Here is a 24,267-nt window from a genome sequence, read left to right as displayed (position 1 = left end):
AGTTTCAAAGCCCTTGAATAAATGTGCCTGCTCTCTAATACCTTTGACCTTTGCCAATTCCATGACTACCAGGCAACTGAGAGGTAGTTAGTTTTATAAAAGGTGAATTCATTCTTTCCAGCTAGGAGAGGAAATGAATCTTGATTCCTGGGATATGGTCAGTAACACTAAGGGAGATGGTCCCCGAGAAGAGGAGTTTTAGTATATTAAGAAGAATGCAAGATTCAGAGTTGAACTTAGGCTTGATTCTAGTTCTGTCCCATAAGAGCTGTGAGATCAAATTTTCAGAGGTCTGGCTTTTTCATATGTGAGATCAGTGTGATTAACCTGATCTCACATATGAAAAATGTTGTTGTATTAAGTTGGAATAAAACTCTTTATAAATATTAAGATACTATATAAATGTAACATATATGCTATTAATATTGCCCCAAAAGGTATAGGGCTATAAAATATTAAACTTAAAAAAATTGGTCATAAATCTAAAATGATAGGATGAGTCATGCAAAATACATGTTAACATAGGCCTGCCTAAGGATCAAATATGAAAGTAAATTATTTGTGTTTTCTTTAATTGGAGGTGCGATTAGGCTTCAATGACAGTAGATGAAAAACAGGATTATGATTTTTGTTTATATTTGGAAATCATATAAGCATATTATTTGTAAGCAATTATATATTTATATATAAATATATAACCATATATATTTGTAATTGTATAAGTCATATATGACACCAATTCATATCATGCTGAATTTTTCTTCCTGAATTCTTATGCAGAAATATTTGATACACTAATGTTTAAATTGAAAATAAGCTAGGAAAAAAGTGTTTCTGGTTTTATTCTCCTGCCAGTGGCCTCTCTTTACAAAAATGCCAAATTGGGACATGAAGACATGTCACATGAAACACTTGTATTTTTTAACTTCAGTATTCTACATCAGCTGAGGCCAAACTGAATGACTTCAGCTATGTTGGTACAGAGCTAAGTCTGAACTTAAATACATTTCTAATATCACTTGCTTCTTACTTCATCATCGAGCTCTCTCTGAATGTTTCTTCAATAGATGGTGGCTTAGCAAGTCGCCTACAGCAGATTCAAGTGCATGTGTTAGAAAGAGAGATCTGTGAACACACTTACTATTCGGCCCATCCAGGAGGGATCACAGAGAAGATGATCTGTGCTGGCTTTGCAGCATCTGGAGAGAAAGATTTCTGTCAGGTGAGAGGATTCTGGTTTTATACAGGAAGGTGGAAAATTGCCATCTGCTGGAGAGTTTCTATAGACAGGAGAAACCACTGCTGAAGCCACCAACTTGTCATGTGGTGACACATCCCTGCATGAAGACCAGTGGGGCAACAGAAGTAATAAGTTAATTAATCCGAATTTGCTGAGATGTCAGAGAGTGACTGGAAGCAGCTGTACAGCGAGAAAGGCCGGTGGGTTCATAGAGGAGCTGGTGAGAAGGTAGGAAATAGCAGAGCCTCTCAGCAGGCCTGAGCAAGGGAAGATGTATTCAGGTATACTTAAAGCTTTCAGAAAAGGAAAAACAAAGGTTCTAAACTTATGTGTCCTATATATGACTTAAAAGTTTCATTGGTTTATATTATCATTAATCTCTGTACTCTCACTTAATTTTTCCACCACAAATTAAAACAATCACAAAGATGTCTACTGTACAAGCTTGATATTGGCAAGTTCATGATTAACTAAGAAAAAGACAGAATGTGAATGAATAGATTGTAGAATGCCAGCTTTAACATTCACAAAGTCAATGGAAGAATGTGACTTTAGATATACATACAACCGAAGTGTTTCTAACACTCCATGTGCCCACCTCCAATCCCTGGTTTGGATTTGAGGCTACCCACGTAAGGGAAAGTTTGGGTCCATAGGGCAGCCCCAGTTCTCCAGACTTATCACTCCTACTGGTCTGGCGTAGAGAGGAAAGAAAGAATGAATCTTGTTTCTGCAGCTCTTTGATAGTTTTCCCCAGCACTCAGTGAAGAAACATGCAGCAATAGATTTCACCTCCATGAGGGAGAAACAACTGGGCATTAATCTAGGTGGACGTCCTTCCGTGTAAAAATGTGAGAGAGAGAATGAAGTCCCCTTTAACACTGAATATAAATTTATTGTCATTAACCCCTTCCTTTTATAGCATCAAGCGGTGGTGCTTAAATTCTGTTTTAATTTTGCATATATTTATTTGAATTTCTCAGAAGCAGACCCTGAGATAAGAATTCAGGTGCAATGGTCTGTTTTAGGAATCATAGATATCACCGGTAGGAAAGGGAGGTGATGGTACAGGGAAGGGAAGGCAGCCAATATAAGATGCATTATTAAGCTGTCTGCCATAGTGAGGGCCTAAAGCTTAATCCTGCAGGAAACTCAGGGCAGTGATGCTAAATACACGTGATGGATTTATCCATCTGAGGGGCGAGGGAGCTGGGATATTTATGTACTACCTTCCCTGGAGCCACACTTTGAGTGCTGCTGTGGGAAAGGGCTGTTAATCCCTCAGCACTTCCCATACTTTAGGGTTGCCTCCTGGGTGGAGTGGAGAGTGGGGAGGACCCCAGGCACAGATCCAGGACATGGGCTGGAAGATGTGAGGAAGATGGAAAGTGCACTCCTGCTGTCTGCTAGACTACATAAATGTTATCTGATAAAAATCACAAAAGTACTCTGAATTAGTGTGTTCATTCTTCCCCTCAGTCTATTGCAGGATTTCAGGGATGGCTTTTCTTTCTTCAACAAGAAGATCACAAGTAATTATGTTGTCTTTTACATATTTGACAGCATCTAACATTACAGGGTGAGCTTATTTTGTGTGGAAAGAAAAGAACTAGAGAGGGTCTTAGAAAGGTCCATGTCACGGGTGACCTAAGTATCATGATCTCAGTTGGCACTTATGTTTTCAGTTATATACAACTGTCACTTTGGCTGCAGCATGACCAAATGTACTGCCCATATATGGGAGGAAAACTAGAAGTTGAGGTTCTAATATATATGACTAGCTTTCTATTACAAAGAACACTGAGTTACTAAAAGGGTGACTTTAGAAACTTGCTTTGACAAAATAGTCTCTAATACTTCTATCAGGTAATTGATTTTTATTCTCATGTGTATACTTAGAGGTAATAGACCTGCTAATGTGCTTTCTCATCCAGGAAGGTGGGAATAACAATATTGGAATGCAGAGACATGGGGTTTTCAGGTATGCAATGTAGTATCCTGTTGTTCTTTGCTAACTGGATTTCAGATTTTTTTATTCTAAGTTCTTTTTCAATTTTTAATTTTGTGGTTGTATAGTAGGTGTATGTATTTATGGGGGACATGAGATTTTGATACAGGCATACAAGGAATAATCACATCAGGGTAAATGGGGTATCCATCACTTCAAGCATTTATAATTTGTGTTACAAACAATCCAATCACATTGTTTTAGTGATTTTTAAATGCACAATTAAATTATTAGACTGTAGTTACCCTGTTGTGCTATCAAATACTATTTGTACCCATTAATTATTCCCACTTCCCCTAGACTCAGTCACTACACTTCCCAGCCTCTGGTAACCATCCTTCTATACTCTATCCCCATGAGTTACATTGTTTTGATTTTTAGCTCCTACAAATAAATGAGAACAGGCCAAGTTTGTCTTTCTGTGCCTGGCTTATTTAACTTCACATAATGACCTCCAGCTCCATTCACGTTGTTGCAAATGGTAGGATCTCATTCTTTTGTATGGCTGAGTAGTACTCCATTGTGAACATGCACCACATTTTCTTTATCCATTCATCTGTTGATGGACACTTAGGCTGCTTCCAAATCTTGGCCCTTGTGAATAGTGTTGCAGTAGACATGGGAGTGCAGATAACTTTTCAATATCTTGATTTCCTTTCTTTTGGGTATATACCTAGGAGTGGGATTGCTAGATCAATGGTATTTCTAATATTTTTTGAGGAATGTCCATACTATTCTGTATAATGGTTGTACTAATTGACGTTCTCATCAATAATGTACATGGGTTCCCTTTTTCTCCACATCCCTGTAAGTATTTGTTATTGCCTGTCTTTTGGATAAAAGCCACTTTAACTAGGGTGAGATGATATCTCATTGTAGTTTTGATTTGCATTTCTCTGATCAGTGATGTTGAGCACCTTTTCATATACCTGTTTGCTGTTTGTATGTCTTCTTTTGAGAAATGTCTATTCAGATCTTTTGTCCATTTTTAAAATCAGATTATTAGATTTTTTCTAGAGAGTTATTTGAGCTCCTTAAATATTCTGGTTGTTAATCTCTCGTCAGATGGGTACTTCGCAGAAATTTTCTCCCATTCTGTGAGTTGTGTCTTGGCTTTGTTTTCTTTGCAGTGCAGAAGATTTTTAACATGATGTGATCTTATTTGTCCATTTTTGCTTTGGTTACCTGTGCTTGTGGGGTATTACTAAAGAAATCTTTGTTCAGTCCAGTGTCCTGGAAAGTTTCCTCAGTGTTTTTTAAATTAATTTCATAGTTTGAGGTCTTAGATTTGAGTCTTTAATCCATTTTGATTTGACTTTTGCAAATGGTGAGAAATAAGGATCTACTTTCATTCTTCTGTATAAGGACATCCAATTTTCCCAGCACAATTTATCAAAGCGACTGTCCTTTCCCCAATGTATTTTTTTTTTTTTTTGCACCTTTGTCAAAAATGACTTCAATGTAGATATATGGATTTTTTCTGGGTTTTCTATTCTGTTCCATTGTTCTATGAGTCTGTTTTTATGACAGTACTGTGCTGTTTTGGTTACTATAGCTTTGTAGTATAATTTGAAGTCAGGTAATGTGATCTTTCCAATTCTGTTCTTTTTGCTCAGGATGGCTTGGCTATTCTGAGTCTTTTGTGGTTCCACATACATTTTATGATTATTTTTTCTATTTCTGTGAAGAATGTCATTGGTATTTTTTCTAACTTATTTTCCTCTACAAAGTCACAGATCTCTCTTCACAGAATAATGTATGTCCTCAGCCACATTGATTGCCTTCTAACCTTCCAACTGGCCATGTCTTGCCTTAAAGCCTTAGCCCAGATGTGTCTTTTGCATAAAATGTTGTTCCTCCAGGTTTTTGGAAAGCTGGCTCCTTCTCATCCTTTATGTATCAGCTCAAATGTTATTGAAACTGCATACACATACATGTACATGTAAGCACACATATACCTACCTTTATTCTCTACCATTCACTCTGAGTATTTCTTTTGTAGCTACTATTAGCATCTTATTTGTTTATACTCTGTTTTACTCAGTATGTCTGGCTCACAGTAGGCATTGAATAATTTTTTAATAAAAAAGATTCATTTGTGGCTAGGCACGGTGGCTCACGCCTGTAACCCCAGCACTTTGGGAGGCCGAGGCAGGTGGATCACGAGGTCAGGAGATTGAAACCATCCTGGCCAACATGGTGAAACCCTGTCTCTACTAAAAATACAAAAAATTAGCTGGGCATGAGGGCACGTGCCTGTAGTCCCAGCTACTCGGGAGGTTGAGTCAGGAAAATCGCTTGAACCCAGGAGGCGGAGCTTGCAGTGAGCCAAGACCGCACTACTGCACTCCAGTCTGGGCAACAGAGCAAGACTCCATCTCACCAAAAAAAAAAAAAAAAAAATTCATTTGTTTGTTGAATATTTACTATGGACTAGACCATACGATAGGCACTGGCAAAAATAGATAAATTGGACAGGTTCCCTGTATCGTGGAATGTTTGTGATTGCCTGAAAAATTATGTATTGGCTATGCATTGGTACTGAAAAAAAATCAATGATTTAAAATAAAACACTTGACTGGATACATCACACCATTGTCCAACTGGAAAGGGGTCTTAAGTATAACTGTTACGTGAAAAAATTAGGCCCAGAGGAAAGGTTAATTGCTCTACATTACAGACTAGTGACTATATCTCTTTTTTCCCAAGTTAAGGTTTCTTCTGTTAAATTCTTTATGTAAAATAGATATTTCAAATATGTACCATCAATTCATGTGCCATCAAATATGTGCACAATTTATCTAACAAGAAGACAGACAAATGACTTAATTTGGTCCTAAATACATTTGTGTCCATCCACTTCCTGCAAAAGACTTGATTAAAAATTGGAAAGCATACCCTAAAAAGATGAAAATCTATGTATTAAGGCTTGCTTTGATACAACTACTTTATAAAATTTCACTGTAAATTAAGCAAATGTTTATTTAGCATGTATTATGTGCTGAGTATTGTGGTAGGTTTCCTAGGATACAAAGTTGAATCAGATGCAGTGCTTACCCTCAAATGGGGCACACATTGTAAATAGAAGGAGACATAAACAAGGACATATATTGGGCACTGCCATTGATTTTCACATTGAACCTCAAGAGACATGTAGAAGAAGATAGTGCTAATTAATAGATAAATGTGTGTGATGTACATATTTTGGTTCCCTTAATAACAGTACCACTGTTGATTTTCTTCAAAATCTCTTTCTGCTTATAATTTATCAATTTAAACAATGCAAATATTGGGAGGAATATTAAAGAGAGACACTTCCATCTACGTGAGCTTCTTAGTGCTTGTGGGTAGTATTTTTGCCTTTTGAAATGTGTTTAATCATGACCTAAGTAGCCATATCTAAGAGAGTGAACAAAATTAACTATAAGTTAAATTTCCATGTGTCTTTCCTTGAATTCAGTAATTCTGTAAGCCCAATACCAGAGCAGTTTAAGGTACTTCCATTAATGAATATTTATCAATTTGGTGGAAGGGAAAGAGCACGGAACTTTGGCAGGTGACATGGGCTCAGATTTTACTGCTGCTACTACCTATGTGTGTGAAATGGGGCAGGTCACTTATTTCTCTAATTGTAACTTTTCACATATAATATCTAAGAAAGTTAAATTAGTTTGACCCTTTAAATCTTTGAAATTGTGTAATTTTGGTACCTGCAGGTAAGCCAAAATAAAATTGGAATACTAGAATTAGAATGAATACATTTTAATAGATTTAAGTCAGCCTTTCACTTTTCTTCACCTCACCACCAACACCGTAGTTTCTCTGTGTATGTCGTAACTCTACTTTTTTATCTGAATAGATTGTGTCAAGAGTGACCAGTGATAGGGAAAACACTACATGTAGAGGTAACCACCCAATGACCCTAACCCAATTTCCTTAAAAAAAAAAAAAAGGAAGAAGAAGAAAACAAAACAGGCAGCGCATTTCTTATGATGGATCCATTTGAGCCACTCTGCAGTTTTCTAAATAAATTTTTATTTTTAAAAGATGCTTGAAATCTTAAATATTACAGTTTTACTAATTGATATCATTTAAAGACTATGTCCCTCCAGTGGAGCTGGGAAGACTTAGTAATTGTTTTCTGATTATGTGAACTAAGCTTTCTCTTCACCCTGGAATCAAATTACCATCTGATTGTTCATAAATTTTGTTTCCTTTTGCAAAACGGTGAATATATAGTATGTAAAAATAGAAATTGACAAAGAACAAATCTTATTAAACACATTACAAATACATTATTGGCCATTCTTGTTCTAAAAATTGAAAGCAGGAGCTTCAGATTAAAGCAGTTTTCTAGAACATGTTTTCTTGGTGTTTCAGGGAGACTCTGGTGGGCCACTAGTATGTAGACATGAAAATGGTCCCTTTGTCCTCTATGGCATTGTCAGCTGGGGAGCTGGCTGTGTCCAGCCATGGAAGCCGGGTATATTTGCCAGAGTGATGGTCTTCTTGGACTGGATCCAATCAAAAATCAATGGTAAATTGTTTTCAGATGTTATTAAAACAATACCTCTTTCTTTAGAGTGGGTTTGGGAACAGTGAGTGTAGTATAAATTAGCGTGAAAGAGAAAACCATAGAGTAGAATTTCATTTAGTTACTAAACACACTAAAACGCAAGATTCTGCAAAATAAGTTCTCCCATATGTAGAGTTAGAGTAAAACTGACTTTTTCTGAGGCTGCTTTAATCCTGGATTTGTTTCTTTTTTGATAGTGGCTGCTTTGGTGCCGACTATATTTTGTCCTCAGGCTTTCATCTTTATTTTTAACATGTTCTCCCCAAATACAGGTCCTGCTTCACTTCAGACAAATAATACATGCAAAACCTTAAAACAACAGTTGCTACCACCCACACCTTCGCCAGGCAGTGCATCTTGGACAGGTAATAAATGTTCACATTGTCCCATTGCATTGTCTGTCTAGGTTTGCTAAATTTTCTGTGGAACACTGTGACCTCTGTGTTTTCCTTCTGGTTGGTAGTTTTAGCTGAAAGTGGGGAGAGTTGTTATTATGATTGCTGGAGATCATTTCTACCCCAAAGCTAGACCTGTTGCAGATTTTTTAAAAAAAATGTTGTGGTTGTGAACAAGTGCTTGAATATTGGAGAATTACATAGAATGATTTTAAGCTCTGAATCTGAACAAAAGTCCTTCTATATGCAAGTATCTTGCTAGGTAAAGACTCTGGGTATGAGACGACCAAGACCAGCATCAGCATTAGTATTTCTCTTCATTCTTCCACAGCTGTCACTGTCTGTTTGATAAAATAGGATTTTGATTTTTAGTCAAAACTAACAGCAACTGGAGGATTAGAAATCTCTAATAGACTTGTAGGAAGATAGAAGTTCTATTTTATTTTATATCACTCTTGGTTTCCAAGTGGTAGTCTTTCTTTTGTTGCCCACATCTTCCCCTTCCCCAGTACATTCAACCCCGGTAAACAACTAGGAAGAGTTCAAAGAAAATGTAAGATATAGAAGGTAGAATTGCAAGAATGAAGACTTTGAGTAGAAGAAAGAAGATGAGATCTAGTGTCCAAAAGGAGGGGATGGTCTTAGATAGGAGCAAAATACACATCATCTATAGTTAATGGATGGAAGGCAGGATCTTGAGGCATCAGTGCAGGTATGAGGTGTATGGGTATAGATGGAGATAGAAGCTTGCGGTATTTCTCTTCTGATTGCTTCTTTTTCTTAGCAGGCAAACAAAAAGAAGGGGTTGTTCAAGAAAGTTTGATTTTTTAAGAGAAAAAAGGATGAAATATCTCTCTAGAAAATAGCATAGTGAATAGAAGACATAGTAGGACTGCTGGGTAGCATAAAGCCCCCCTGAGATGAACGATCATAATTTGAGAGAGCAAAATGCCCCCAGTTACTTAGTTGTATGTTTTCCTCTGGATACACTGAGGTAGATGCAGAGTAGATAGATTATAGATTTAATCAAAGTGGAGTGTTCCCAAGTATGTGAAGGGTATAAAGGAATTCAGAGTGTATGTGAATAAGTGGTTAAAATGATGGATCATTGGAATTTAGGATGGATAAGGAGTGAAATACAGATGAGAGATTTGTTTGGGACAAAAATAAGCTGGTAGGACACGTAAATTATGAGTCCCAAAAGGTGGAAGGAGTATTAAGGGAGACTGAAAAGATGGAAGGTCGTGGTTGGAGAAAATGGTTCCTGAAACTGAGATTACAGAAGGCTTGGAGTTACTGCTATTGATCAAGTGTCTAGGGGCTGACCGTAAGGATAAGTGGCTGAGGTCAGGTGGAAGACAAGATCATTGCAGGAAAGTTGAGGAGCTGGGAAACTTCAGTGCTGGAATCATCTTGTATATAGTGATTGAAATCAGAACTATGACAGGAAAAGTGTTGGAGAAAATGACTGCTAAAATCTTCCAGGAATGAGGAGTGGACCCAGGACCATTTGTCTGGCAACATGAGTCAAAGAGTCAAAGCTGGGGATAGGTAGAGTTAGGTTAAAAGTAAATCTGAACTTGGGATTGAGACAGAGAGCAGACTTGAGTCCAAGATCCTATAAACTATTGATTTCAATGGACTGAGTTGAATGAGTTCAGTGAGTGCCTAAATAGGTTAATCCATTTAAGGCACTTAAAACAGGGAGGACCTGACCCGAGATAAGGGTCCATAAATGGTGGTGACAGTGCCATCTAATGTATTTTTTGAATGACCTTATTCAGGTCATTAGAAAATGAACATTGTTAAAATGTAAAGAAAATGTTTCTCTTTTAAATATGTTCAGAAACAGTTATGCATGCTGAAGAACTTTGAAAGTTTTACATACAGAAAGGTGTTGCTTTGTTTTACTCTATGATTATTTTCAGAGACAAAATGTTAGGACCATGCCATATTTAACACCCACCCACTCCTGCCACTTACTTTTTGCACTAGGGAGTTAATGAATCTTAGCAATAGTTTCTTTCAGTTGTTACTCCCATTTATATAAAGTCTTGACTGATTGGTAATTCATGGCTCTGTGTGATTTCCGGTCAGACTTTTCACAGAGGATTCATATAGAGAGGGAGAAAAACTAAAAAGATTAGAAAGACAGGTTGAGGCCAGACTGAAAGATCTTGCAAGCTGAACTACTTTAGTTGCTTTCAGCAGGAAACCAATTTGATTTATTTTTATTTTATACACCATTCCCAGATGGTAGAGCATAGTGAGGAAAGATTATAGACTGAAAGATCATTTAGTTTACTATTAAATCAAAATGGTAAATATCTGATTAGATTCTTGTAGCCATACAGATAAAAAGAGGACTAACAAAGAAATGACAGAGAACCAAACAATGGAGTAGAATCCTAAATTTCTGTAGCACTTCATTTCCCTTATTCCACTTTTCACCTACCTCTACTGTTAATAAAAGCATGTTTACATACCTCCTCCTCAGTAACAGTATTAATTTCTCTAGGGCAGAGTATGTGTAATTGTGTATTCACTAACGCATACATTCAAATATGAACATAGAATATTTCATTTTTTAATTGCTCAGAAAGTTTTTGTCAAAGGAATAGACATAAGCAAAGAAGAGAGAGTTAAGGACGAAGCCCTGATGAGGACATAAGAGAAGCTGATTGCCAAGTCAGTGGGCCAGGGAAAAACTGACATCCAAACTGCAGAAGGTATCCCAAAGTTCCAAGGGTGCCCTTGGACTTAGCAAGCTGAAGAAGTGAGACATCTCAGTATATCCAGCAAATTATGTTTTTCATGACTTCAGTCACAAGCTCAAATGAATGTAATCATTTGTCCCAGTAAATTCAGCTAATTTAGTGAAGTTTTTAGGCACAGGTCTTCAGCTGCATCTCAAAGAAGGAAAAAAATGAAATCCTACTGGGAATAGAGAATGCAACCTACTGTCTATTTTCTAAGAAACTTTAAAAATGCATTTAAAATTGATTCAAAATAATTGTGATCTAAATTCTACCTGTATAATATCATTTCAAGAAAATAAGACACATTAAATAGAGTGGTTTTTTAACATAATAATTTGTAACTGACAGTAACAAAGTCTTAATTTTCTTCTTTCAAGCCGAGGTTTTTCAGTCTTGTGATAGAACCTGGTTCTTCTTTGCTTTGTTTATGTTGGTCCCTGGTGTCTGTGTGTTCTGAATTGCAGGCTGTTGCTCTGATGCAGAGCTAGAAAAGCCCAGAGGCTTTTTTCCCACTCCACGATATCCACTGGATTATAGAGGAAGACTGGAATGTTCTTGGGTGCTCAGAGTTTCACCAAGCAGTATGGCAAAATTTACTGTTGAGTATCTGTCACTCCTGGGGTCTCCTGTGTGTCAAGACTCAGTTCTAATTATTTATGAAGAAAGACACAGTAAGAGGAAGATGGCAGGTAATCCTTCCTGGCATATAAACTTTGTGTTAGGAGTCTTGTCCATGTAGGCAGCTTATTATCAGGAATGAGTCTGACCTGGTAATAATGCTACCAAAATGTTGATCCATGTAATAGGAATGTAATAGGAATGCTTTTCCCCTTGCAAACACCCTTAACATTTTCATTATTATTATTATTATTATTATACTTTAAGTTCTGGGTGACATGTGCAGAACATGTAGGTTTGTTACAAAGGTGTACACATGCCATGGTGGTTTGCTGCACCCATAAACCCGTCATCTACATTAGGTATTTCTCCTAATGCTATTCCTCTCCTACCCCCCAACCCCCCGACAGGCCCTGGTGTGTGATGTTCCCCTCCCTGTGTCCATGTGTTCTCATTGTTCAACTCCCACTTATGAGTGAGAACATGCGGTGTTTGGTTTTCTGTTCTTGTGTTAGTTTGCTAAGAATGAAAGTTTCCAGTTTCATCCATGTCCCTGTAAAGAACATAAACTCATCCATTTTTATGGCTGTATAGTATAACATGGTGTATATGTGCCACATTTTCTTTATCCAGTGTATCATTGATGGGCATTTGGGTTGGTTCCAAGTCTTTGCTATTGTGAACAGTGCTGCAATAAACATGCGTGTGCATGTGTCTTTATAGTAGCATGATTTATAATCCTTTGGGTATATACCCAGTAATAGGATCACTGGGTCAAAAGGTATTTCTGGTTCTAGATCCTTGAGGAATTGCCACACTGTCTTTCACAATGGTTGAACTAATTTACAGTCCTACCAACAGTGTAAAAGCATTTCTATATCTCCACATCCTCTCTAGCATCTGTTGTTTCCTGATTTTTTAATAATCGCCATTCTATCTGGCATGAGATGGTATCTCATTGTGGTTTTGATTTGCATTTCTCTAATGACCAGTGATGATGAGCTTTTTTTCATATATTTGTTGGCCACATAAATGTCTTCTTTTGAGAAGTATCTGTTCATATCCTTTGCCCACTTTTTGATGGGATTGTTTTTTTTTTCTTGTAAATTTGTTTAAAGTCCTTATAGATTCTGGATATTATCCCTTTGTCAGATGGATAGATTGCAAAAATTTTCTCCCATTCTGTAGGTTGCCTGTTCACTCTGATGATAGTTTCTTTTGCTGGGCAGAAGCTCTTTAGTTTAATTAGATCCTATTTGTCAATTTTGACTTTTGTTGCCATTGCTTTTGGTGTTTTAGTCATTAAGTCTTTGCCCATGCCTATGTCCTGAATGGTATTGCCTAGGTTTTCTTCTAGGGTTTTTGTGGGTTTAGGTCTTATGTTTAAGTCTTTCATCCATCTTGAGTTAATTTTTTGTATAAGGCGTAAGGAAGGGGTTCAGTTTCAGTTTTCTGCATATGGCTAGCCAGTTTTCCCAAAGCCATTTATTTTGTAAGGAATCCTTTCCTCATTGCTTGTTTTTGTCAGAGTTGTCAAAGATCAGATGGTTGTAGATGTGTGTCATTATTTCTGAGGCCTCTGTTCTGGTCCATTGATCTATGTATCTGTTTTGGTACCAGTACCATGCTGTTTTGGTTACTGTAGCCTTGCAGTACAGTTTGAAATCAGGTAGTGTGATGCCTCCAGCTTTGTTCTTTTTGCTTAGGATTGTCTTGGCTATACAGGCTCATTTTTCAAAAGCATTTCTATACACCAATGACAGACAAACAGCCAAATCATGAGTGAACTCTCATTCACAACTGCTATAAAGATAATAAAATACCTAGGAATACAACTTACAATGGATGTGAAGGACCTCTTCAAGAAGAACTACAAACCACTGCTCAAGGAAATAAGAGAGGACACAAACGAGTGGAAAAACTTCCATGCTTATGGATGGGAAGAATCAATATCATGAAAATGGCCATACTGCCCAAAGTAATTTGTAGATTCAATGCCATCCCCATCAAGCTACCACTGGCTTTCTTCACAGAATTAGGAGAAAAAAAAAAAAAAAAAAAAAAAAAAACCCTTAACATTTTCAAGTACTTTGAATTGAGATAGCAAATATGCTTAAGGTTGAGTGTGTGTGTGTGTGTGTGTGTGTAGGGAGGAGGAAAAAAGGCAAGAGGGCTCAACTTCTTCAAACATAGTGGAACCATGCCAGAATGCTGGAAGAATATATATTGTAAAAGAGCAAGTCAGAAGATGGTTAAAAATAGAGCAGGAGAGGAAGGTGAATGAAAAAATAAAGCAAAAATACATTAAAGGCTTTTAAAGTGACAGGATTGAAAAGATCTGCTGAAAACATGCCAGCACTCATTTTTCATTTCATGCACAGAGAAACCTGTTTTTGTTCAACGAAACAAACTTGCCTCCTCCTGTTTGCACACGTGTAATGAAAGCTTTTTGGCTCGCAGTAAGGAGGGAGGTGAGAGGTGATTGAAATAATTTGGTTAATGGAGAAATCTGGAAAGAAAATAAATTTGTGTATGTCATTGACCATGTGTGTGGCATGTATTTGTGCTTGATTCCAAAGTGCGTAGAGGCCGGGGAAACTGCTGCGAGTGTGGGATTGTTTTCTTAGGACAAACTCTGAGAGATTAAATCACTGGGTTAGAAAGCAAAAATGTTTGCTTAAAGAATCTTTCTTTATAAGTACAGTCTAATTTAGACTACAGTGACACAATTAATTAGCCTATCTGCTTGGCACGTTTTCCCCCTAGAATCGGATCACCTCCTCCCTCCGCCTTGATTAGAACAGTTCCAGGGCTTCTTGCAGCGAGAGTAAAATTCACACTCCCTGGAAGACTCCCTCTCCGTCAGCTCATGGGTTCCCAATACCTCTCATTCTCACCTTGGGACCATTGTCTGTCTATTCCCAGCACTTTAAAGAGCTCCTTCTCATCCTTGTGCCTCATGTCCTTCAATTCTTGATGGAAGGTCACCTTCTTAATGAGACCAACCTTGACTGATGTAAGTTGTATCACGCCCCTGCCTCCAGACTTCTCAGTTCCCTTTTCTTAGAGCACTTATTATCTTCTGACACAAGGGTCTCCAACCCTCCAACCCCCAGGCTGCAGACCAGTACCAACTCGTGGTCTGTTAGGAACTGGGCCACACAGCAGGAGGTGAACAACGGGCAAGCATTACCACCTGAGCTCCGCCTCCTGTTAGATCAGTGGCAGCATTAGATTCTCTTTGGAATGTGAACTGCACATGCGAAGGATCTAGGATGCCTGCTCCTTATGAGAATCTAATGCCCGATGATCTGAGATGGAACAGTTTCATCCCAAAACCATCCCTCCCACTGTTCGTGGAAAAATTGTCTCCCACGAACCTGGTCCCTGGTGCCAAAAAGTTTGAAGTCCGGGGTTAAAAGATTAGAATCTAACACAGTATAATTTTTTTTCATGATTATGGCTTATCTGTGTCTTCCCGATTGAGTATGAGTTTCATGAGAGCTGGAATTTTTGCCTGTTTGGATCAAGAAGCCTCAGTGCCTAGAACAGTGCCTGATATGTAGAAGACACCTCATAAATAAGTGAACAAGGGAATAGTCACCTCCTCAAAGAAGGCCTCTCAGTCTAAAGTAGCATCATGCATTCCTTCCCACAGCCATTGTCTGTTACGTTGGCTTTCATTTCATCTTTGATCTCTCTATGAAACCATCTTCATTTACCTGACTAAAATGAAAGCTTCGTGAGAGCAGAGACCTTGCTCTCTTCCCTTCTGTATACTTCCAATGAGGTCAACACCTACGGCTCGAAACGTTTTCTTTTTCATGAATTTTTGCTGAGTTTGTTTTTTTCATGAAGATTTGTTAAATTACTCTTCAGAAAGGCTAACTTAATTTTCACGGTCATTAGCAGTGCCTAGGATCTTCTTTCACCATGCCCAGAACCTAATATGTCAATTTAATGGGCAATTGTCCTTTAAAAATAATCATTAATGGAGATAATTTCTTTTTTGCTTTTATTTTTTTTTTGTTTTAAGACTATGTCTCCCTATTTTGCCCAGGCGGACCTCGAACTCCTGGGCTCAAAAGATCTTCCTAGTTCAGCCTCCCAAATACCTGGCACGTGCTACTGGACCCAGCTTGTTTGTTTAAAAATTAATTGCCATTGTCTTTTGTACATTTTTAAAATTTCAGTATTATTCTTTTTATTGCTTTATGAACTTTATATAAAAGATATTTTTCCTTGGTCATATCTATTCTTAATGCTTATTCTTGATGTTGTCATAAGTTTATTCTTAATGCTTTCCTTTGTCATAATTTATTCTTAATGCTTATTCTTAGTATTGCCATTTGCTTTTGTATTATTTATTATGTTAATGTAAATTTTTTAAAATTTAGTTGTTTATCCATACATGTCTTTGATCTTTGGTTTTTATCTCATTACTTTCATGCCTAAAAATTTATTCCCCATTCTGAGGTCAGAATGTTTAATTTAAAAAAAAACTTTCAAAATCATGCTGAAATATATTTTCTCATATGGTAAAGTGACTCTATAGCCGCTTTCTTTTTAAAAAGTCTTTTTCTTCCGAATTGATAGCACTATTTCTATAATATACTATATTCTTATACAGAGAGACACATTTTCTGGGGAAACTTGCCTTTATCATTATTGCCTATTGAAAACCATGCTTGACTTCATTGTAGATTACCTGAGGAATCCCTATAATTTTCCAACCTAGCATTTCTTTAATTTTTGAAATTGTCAGCTTGAACTTTGTGGAATTGTTCTGTCCCTTCAGATTACATCTAGGAGAATAGCAAGCCTGTAATGGAAATATTATTCTTTACTTAAATTATATAGCATTCTTTACTGTAAAATGCTGTTTCTCCCTGTTAAAGGTAGCAATTCATTTAAAAGTTACATTCACTTCTATTTGCTACAAAGAAATATTAGGTCATTCTTCAAATAGCATTTCACCATTGTATACTTTAAAATGCCAACGAATGTTTTTCTTCTTTTCTCTTTCTTGGCTCTTATCCCCTCCCTCCTTTCATCCTACAAGTATTTGTGAAGCACCTACTATTAGCCAGGGACTGAGTCATCTTGGTTCTGAGGATTCAGTAGTGAAAAAAATAAAATTTTCTGCCCCTATCAAGCTTATATTCTAGCAGGGAGAAAACACATAATAAGATAAAATATAAGGCATCTTAGATGGAAGAACTAAGGAAGAAAAAATAAAGTGGGAAAGGAGAAAAGAAGTATCTGGGATGTAGGTGCCACATAGTTGTATGTAGTACAATCAGCAGATATCTTTCTGAGCAGGTGAATTTAAATAAATGTTACAAAGTGATACTGAATTATTCTTAATGTAGAAGAGTTTGATCCTAAGAAATTCACAGGTTCTTTCCACACATGCTTAATCAGCCCTCTGAATCATTTCAGAATTATGATTATAATTTTCCCTTCTATCTTTGACTTAGGTTCTCAAAGCAATCAATAAAAGACTGACTATAGGGAAATAATACATTTTCAAGTAGAAAATGTTTTCCATCATAGATCTTCATGGTGAGGTATTTTTAATAAGTAGGTTACTTTTCTAGGAGAAAGAGGTCATATCAGTCATTTTAGAGATAAAATAATTTACTACCTACTGTCCTTCAGGAAGCACTGCAACAAGTAGATAATGATGGATATTAAATACATGGACCCAAGTTGAAGATCCTAACTTCCTACCCCACTAGTTTGTGACGCTGAGTGAGTCACTTGTGTTCTGGAATCCTGTTTCCTCGTTTTACAAAATGGAATCAATTCCTACCTCGTGGGTTAAATTAATTGCTCTGCCTAAAATATAGAAACTGCTGTAAAATTGTCATTCTTATTTTTTTACTAGAGTTCACTTTTTAACCTAGGTGGATTACATGGGAGAAGACTTTACTCAATGACTTTCATGAGTCCTGGACCACTGGTGAGGGTGACATTCCAGTCCTTTGTTCAAGGTGCATTTGGCATAAGCTATATAGTCTTGAAAGTCCTAGGTATGTCTGGTTATTTTATAAACTTGTAAAGGCTAAAAAAATCAATATTACTCTATTTAGGAATATTTCAAAACCTACACAGCATTTTGAAAGAAATTATGTTTCTGTGGGGAAATTAGTATATGTTTGAAAGGAAAATCTACTTAAGTCACCTAAGATTTGATCAGGTCCAAAAGGGAAACTGCTCAATAGAGAACTTGATTGAATTGTATATGATTTCTGAAAATGGCTAAGATATGTTGGTTGCAAGATAACTTTTGTCTGTGGCTGCAGTTTTATACCACAAAGAATGGTTTCTGCAGCCGTAATTCTTGTGACTCAGAAGATTTGGTTTCTAAATCTTAGCTGGTTGATTAGCTGTGGACAATTTATTATCTCTGATTAGAATTTTCTTTGTAATGATATAATAAAAAATTAGAATAAGTTTTGAAAACAAACTACACAAATATTATATTCTAGCATTGTAAGTGTAAACGATGTAATTCAGAGTTGTCAGATTGAACTTTAGAACATGTAATTAGTGAGGTTTTTTTCTTCTTGATATAGACAACTGAAAGCTAGCTTCCCCCCTTGGCACCTAAAAGCATTGCTGAGAATATATTTTTCTAGACCTGTGTATACTGCATATTTGGAAAAAGTTAAATGAGTAATAAAGCATTTATATCATATGAAAGTTTTCTCTTGGAAGAATATATTAAGAATACTGCTTTCAGATGGAATTAGGCAGTTAACAGGTATTATCCATAGCTGTGTCCTGTGATCTTCCATAGACCCTAGACTATGTCAGAGATCATTCTGAGAGATGTGCTTGTTTCCTGTACCTTTTGAATATTTAAGATGGAGAAAATTTTCAGTGAAACCAACCACCTCCTAATAATTACTTGTTTTCCCAGGACAATTAGGGAAGAGAGCTGTTTACCTTGATCTGAAAAGGCATATAGGAAGCCTGTTAAACATTGGTTTTATTCTCATTTTCTCTGCTTCCTATTCTTCTAGGTCCAAAGGACAGTAAAATAACCAGACTTTCCCAAAGTTCAAACACAGAGCACTTGGTCCCTTGTGAGGATATTCTTCTGACCAAGCCAGAAGGGATCATGCAGATCCCAAGAAATTCTCACAGAACTACTATGAGGTAAGGAAGGAATGATTATTATAATGGAAGAAGTGTGTGGAAAAAATGGCTTGACTGACATCAACACTTGGTATTTACTTAAAACATTATTCTTCACCTCTTTTCCATAAAGAATATACTCTTAGGTAACCCCTAATCTACGGCCTTTAATGTGGAAACAAAACAAAACAATGTAAGAATGTTCTTGTTTATGAATTGTACTTTCTCAACAAAATAGACCATGTATTAGCAAAGTGAAAAGTCAAATCTCTACAAAGAATGTTGGAGGCTGATATAATGTATGTAAACTATTTGGGCACATAGTAGATACTTAACAAATGATGCATGGGAGTTTGGGGCAAATTCTGGCACATGTACGTCCTTCAGATCTTGTAAATTTTCAATCAGAATTTAAAACAATATCCACAATTGGTCAACCATTCACCATAATGTGTGAACTTTACAAATTTTGGCAAATTAGGTATTAGTTAATAAATCTGATATAATTTAAAGTACAAATCTTTCTCTCTCACAACCATAAGGAAACAGACACAATAACTAAGGCTCGCTGGGGGTCAATAACATTGATGCATTAATTTCTGAGCAAAATAACTAACAATATATTCTGTTTAGAAATAATTTCTGACTTTGTTTCATCTGTGCCATAGTTGCCAATGGAGGTTAGTAGCCCCTTTAAATCACATAATTCAGCTTAATATTATCAACTTCCCGATGAAGCCAACAACTTTGGTCTGTCATGGTCATCTGCATGTTCACAAAGGATTTGGACCAGGAAAAAAATTAATAGGTAACTGGTTTCCCATGAATCACTATGCTACTGATTTTCTCTTATGAAACATGTTTAGATTGTTTTATATTCAATATGTGGCTTACATGTGACATACACTAGTCTCCTCTTATAGGATGTTGAAATAGACTTACTGTTAAACTTTTGTCAGATTTAAAATTAAGATATAAAATCTCAGGTTTAGTTAAAAACACAGTCCAACAACGTTTCTTACATGGATCACACCTGGATTAAATTTGCTCAGAAATACTAAAAGTAAAGAATGAATGAAGTAGTTTTAGACAAAAACACAAGAAAATTAAGACTATAAAATTAATAAGGCAAAATAATCACAGCAAAAGGCATTACATGAGTTTATCAATTGGTAGTAGTTAGAAACCTGGTTACTGTGATTTAAACTCATTATTTTCAAAGAGAAATGCAGGCGCACTGCTAGTTCAACAGTTGAACTCCACCAGCACTAAAGGTACTTCAATTATTTTGGCTTTTCCTGATGGTTGCATAATGGCTATTTCAGTTCTCATCATTACATTGATGAAAGAAGGGACAGGGAGGATTATCCCTATCAGGAAAGCAAACATGTTTCCAAGAATCCTGTAGCAGACTTAAATCTGTGGCCAGAATTGTCACATGGCCATGCCTGACCAGAGGGTGACTAGAGAGAAGGGAAATGGAAAAGCATTTTGGGTGGTCAACCAAGATTTCTGGACACCATGGGATATAGAAGTCCACAGTTCTGAAATCTGATGGTTCTGGGTCCATATCTCTGTTCTACCAGATGCTAGTTAAGTGACTTTGGGAATGATCTCAAATCTTTCTAAGACTCAGTTTCCTCATTTGTGAGAGGAGACACCCCACCACCATGCACACTATGGTCTATGAATTCCCAGTTTACTTAATCAAGAAATAAATGTGTAATGAAGTAAAAGCCCAGCGAAAGAGGATGTATGGCTTTTTGCTGGCTTTTGCCTTCCTAAGAAGGGCCCAGATACAGGTGTCACTCTCCATGCAGGTAGGGTCCTCTCAGAGTGGATAAAAAAGTCAATTGCTAAACCACTGTCTTTTTTATTCTTCAGATTTACAATACTATCCTAGAAGTAAGTGCACTAAGAATATTTCTGTTTCTATTTAGGAGAATGTTGATGAGCACCAAGCTTTCTTGGTTCCTAAGCCAATTTAGCACCAAGAAGACCACAGCTTCTTGTGGGGAGACTGTAGTATCTATGAAAATGATGTATGCTTCTACCATTCTTGCCTTACAGAACACCTGCTACCATTCACTGCCTCATGAGGTTGTTTTGAGAATTAAATAAGAGAAGACATGTTAATCAATACTAAGAAACCAAACTTGTGTTTTGTTTAGATTAGAAATATTTATTCTGATTCCTGTTCTTAAAATTGTGCTGCTTGGAGGAAAAGTTGAGATTGTCTCCCTATTGCCTCTTCTATGGGTGACAGGGCAAAAACAGATTGGAAAAACAAAGAAATAAAGAAGGGGACAGGGAAGGAAGAGTACATTAGCAATGTCAGTTATCACTTGCAATGTTAATCAACTATATATCTGTTCTTTACTTAGAACTAATTCACAAAACATACTATTTTCTATTTCCTTCTCCCCAAAAGTTTTATGACTCTTTTTCAATTTCTCTAAATAGAGTTTACAAGCTCTGTGGTATAGGGAAGGAAAAAAGTATTTATCTTCTACCCATCTATCCAGAGGAACAAATCCTGTGATCAGAAGTTTAGAACTTATAGCCCAACCTCTGGGTAGGGGAGAGGGACTGGAAATTGACTTAATCAGCAATTGTCAATGATGTGATTGATCATTTCTATGTAATGAAGCCCTCATAAAACCCCAAAAGGAGAGGTCAGAAAGTTGAGTTGGTGAACACACGGAGGGTGCTGGGAGGATGGTGTACCCAGAAAGGACAGTGAAGCTCTGTGCCCAGACTCCATATCTTGCCATATACATCTTTCATTTGACTGTTCCTGAACTATATCATTTGTAGTAAGTAGGTAAACACAAGTAAAGTGTTTCCCTGAATTTTGTGAGTTGTTTTAGTAAATTATCAAACCTGAGGAGGGGATCGTGGGAACCTCTGATTTATTGCTGGGCAGTCAGTAGCACATGTGACAACCTGGACTTGCAATTGGCATCTGAACTGGGGAGTGAGGACAGTCTTGTGAAACTGAGCTCTTAACTTGTGCAGTCCATGCTAACCTAAGGTAGGTAAGAATGGAATTGAATTGTAAGATACCCAGTTGTTGTGGGGGGAAAAATCCCATACATCTGGTGTGAGAAGTGAAGTACCGAGAGTAGCAGTAGTTGTAGGAGAGATAGAGATTTTTCCTTTAGTTGGTGTAGAGAAGTGTGTTTTTTTTTGTTTTTTGTTTTGTTTCTCAGACTATCTTAGCTTCATTGGCTGGAACTCTAGCAATGATACCGACAAAAGACAAATTAAAAAGAGAAAAACGGAATTTTCTTAACACATATATCATGCATATATGGGAAAATTCGGTGGTGAGTAACTCAAAGAGGTGATCAGAACTTGGGCTTATATAACATTTTAACAAAAGAACAATAAATAAGAGAAGTGACAAAGTAAAGGAAAAGGACTTTGAGCTTCTAAAGGCAAAGAACTTGAGCTTCTAGGGGTGGCATATTGTAGGAAAGTGAATATGTTGGGGACAGTTGTAGAAAACTAAGGTTTCTTTAGAAAGATTTGTTATGTAGATTCTTCTGGTGTCGTCTCTGGGCTGATAAGAGTCTAGATTTGTCTCTAAGAATCGTTCTGCCTTTCCCAGTGGAGAGAGTGGGAGGGCAGAGAGTTTTTCTTCTGTCTACCTTTTTTTTCAATTGCTTTCTGCTGAAAATAATCCTTGTGCCAGGGTGGTATGCTCTCAACCACCTCCGGGTTAAGTCAATGCTTGACCTCAGCAGATTATTTGATGAACATTTGACAGAACCAAATAGGATTTATCCCAAGAACACAAGGAAAATTGAATACTAAAATGTATTGTATAGTAAGATTTTCTACTATAAATTAGAAAAAATAGATACAAATTATATAGCAATTGTCATCTTAAAACCATAGCAGTAAAATGTAGAAGATATAAGGGGGAAATTACTTCAATTACATTTAGCAATAAAAGCCATGTGATAACTAGGAATAACCCTAAATTTGAGATTTATTGTTCAAACTATGAAACTTTATTAAGTTGCATGTGTGGGCACACAAATACATACAAACACACAAACATTTGCATAGATAAAAGTACCATGTTCCAAAACTGAAAGACATAACTCATTAACTCAACACAAATTAGTTTAAAAATATATTTTCCAACTAAATCCAATGGAATTTTTTTTCTGGAGGGATGAAGAGGAAATTAAACAACTCCAAAATTTATCCTGTAAAATAAATAGCACTAGCTGAAAATATCTTGGGGAAAGAATGACAAAATGTTTAAGGTAGAATTGCTCTATCAGATATTTAAAGTATATTTTAAAACAATGGTAATTAAAACTATCAGAAGAAACAAGTGATTGAAAATAGACTAGAAGGGGCCCTAGAAAATTTAAGACCACCGTATGTGGTTTATTTGGAATTACCACTCAGAAAATGTATAAAATTATTCTTCACATCACACAATAGCTGATAAAGGAGTTAGTTTTCATAAGGCATTAAAATTGGAAAATATTGGTAGTTAACCATATGGAGAAGGACTTTCTCATATAGATATAGAAGTAGTAAAATAAAACAAATTAATAAGTTCTTATGTAATTAAAAACTCTTCTGCATCCACAGAAACAAAACTAAAAAGCAAATACATGGGATTTTCAACTATGCTGAGAAAAGTCTGAAGTAATTGATTTAAGAAGTGTTTACAGATCAATAATAGAAAAGCTAAGATCTGTAAAATAAATTTATAGGACCTAGACAACTTTGACTTAGTCTTGATTAAAGTTAAACCACAGATCCTGTGCCTTCTGTTTTCCACTTACTTTTCGAAAGAATGACACACTGTTGACCCAAGTGCTTTTGAGAACACAAAACATAGGATTAACCATTAGCCTCTTCTGATAGATAAGAAAGGTTACTGATATTTACATACCAGTTACTACACAATCTAAATTAAATCTCTTGTTTTTTGTCACAGTGAAATTGGTCCTCTGGCCATCTCTTTACTAAAGAGGGCAGAGTTTTCCTGTAATCATGGAAAGCCTACTAGTTCTTAGGATCCTTGATTTGAAACCTTGAAAACTATGAGTGTTATAGCAAATTGCATTTACTAGACTGTTTGTTTCAGAAAATATTGTGTATGATCAGTTAAACTTAGAGATGGTTTTGAAGTGAATTATCACTCTTATGATAATTAACCCATGACTATGACCATCTTGATCTACCTCTAGTGAAGTATAAAACACTGAAGGATTTTCTTTAGAATTGGAGGATTCATAATATTAAAAAAATTAAGTACAATAAATAAGGGTCTAACCAATTTCAAATGACAATTCAGAATCACTGTTTTCCATGATATACCCTAATTTTAAAAATGACAAAAGGTGAAGCCAGCTGGGCTTCTGGATTGGGTGGGGACTTGGAGAACTTTTTTTGTCTAGCTGATGGATTGTAAACATGCCAATCAGCACTCTGTGTCTAGCTAAAGATTTGTAAGTGCACCAATCAGTACTCTGTAAAAACGAACCAATCAG

The 24,267-nt window shown here is 36.4% G+C and overlaps 1 protein-coding gene across 1 annotated transcript in view; it reads left to right on the top strand.

Annotated features, from left to right (window-relative positions):
• The window catches only part of OVCH1 (ovochymase 1), a 55,558-nt gene extending 34,892 nt beyond the window's left edge, over nucleotides 1-20,666 (top strand). The window contains exons 19-25 of the mRNA XM_050748525.1: nucleotides 1,068-1,222; nucleotides 7,629-7,785; nucleotides 8,097-8,189; nucleotides 11,443-11,667; nucleotides 17,506-17,631; nucleotides 18,628-18,763; nucleotides 19,411-20,666. Coding sequence (XP_050604482.1) covers nucleotides 1,068-1,222; nucleotides 7,629-7,785; nucleotides 8,097-8,189; nucleotides 11,443-11,667; nucleotides 17,506-17,631; nucleotides 18,628-18,763; nucleotides 19,411-19,597 — 1,079 coding nt within the window. The 3' untranslated portion in view covers nucleotides 19,598-20,666. The remainder of the gene's footprint in view (nucleotides 1-1,067; nucleotides 1,223-7,628; nucleotides 7,786-8,096; nucleotides 8,190-11,442; nucleotides 11,668-17,505; nucleotides 17,632-18,627; nucleotides 18,764-19,410) is intronic.
• Nucleotides 20,667-24,267: the final 3,601 nt, after the last annotated feature.

The sequence above is a fragment of the Macaca thibetana genome, chromosome 11 (genome assembly GCF_024542745.1).
Source record: "Macaca thibetana thibetana isolate TM-01 chromosome 11, ASM2454274v1, whole genome shotgun sequence".
Lineage (NCBI taxonomy): Eukaryota > Metazoa > Chordata > Mammalia > Primates > Cercopithecidae > Macaca > Macaca thibetana.
This window is presented reverse-complemented; position numbering and strand designations above follow the sequence as displayed.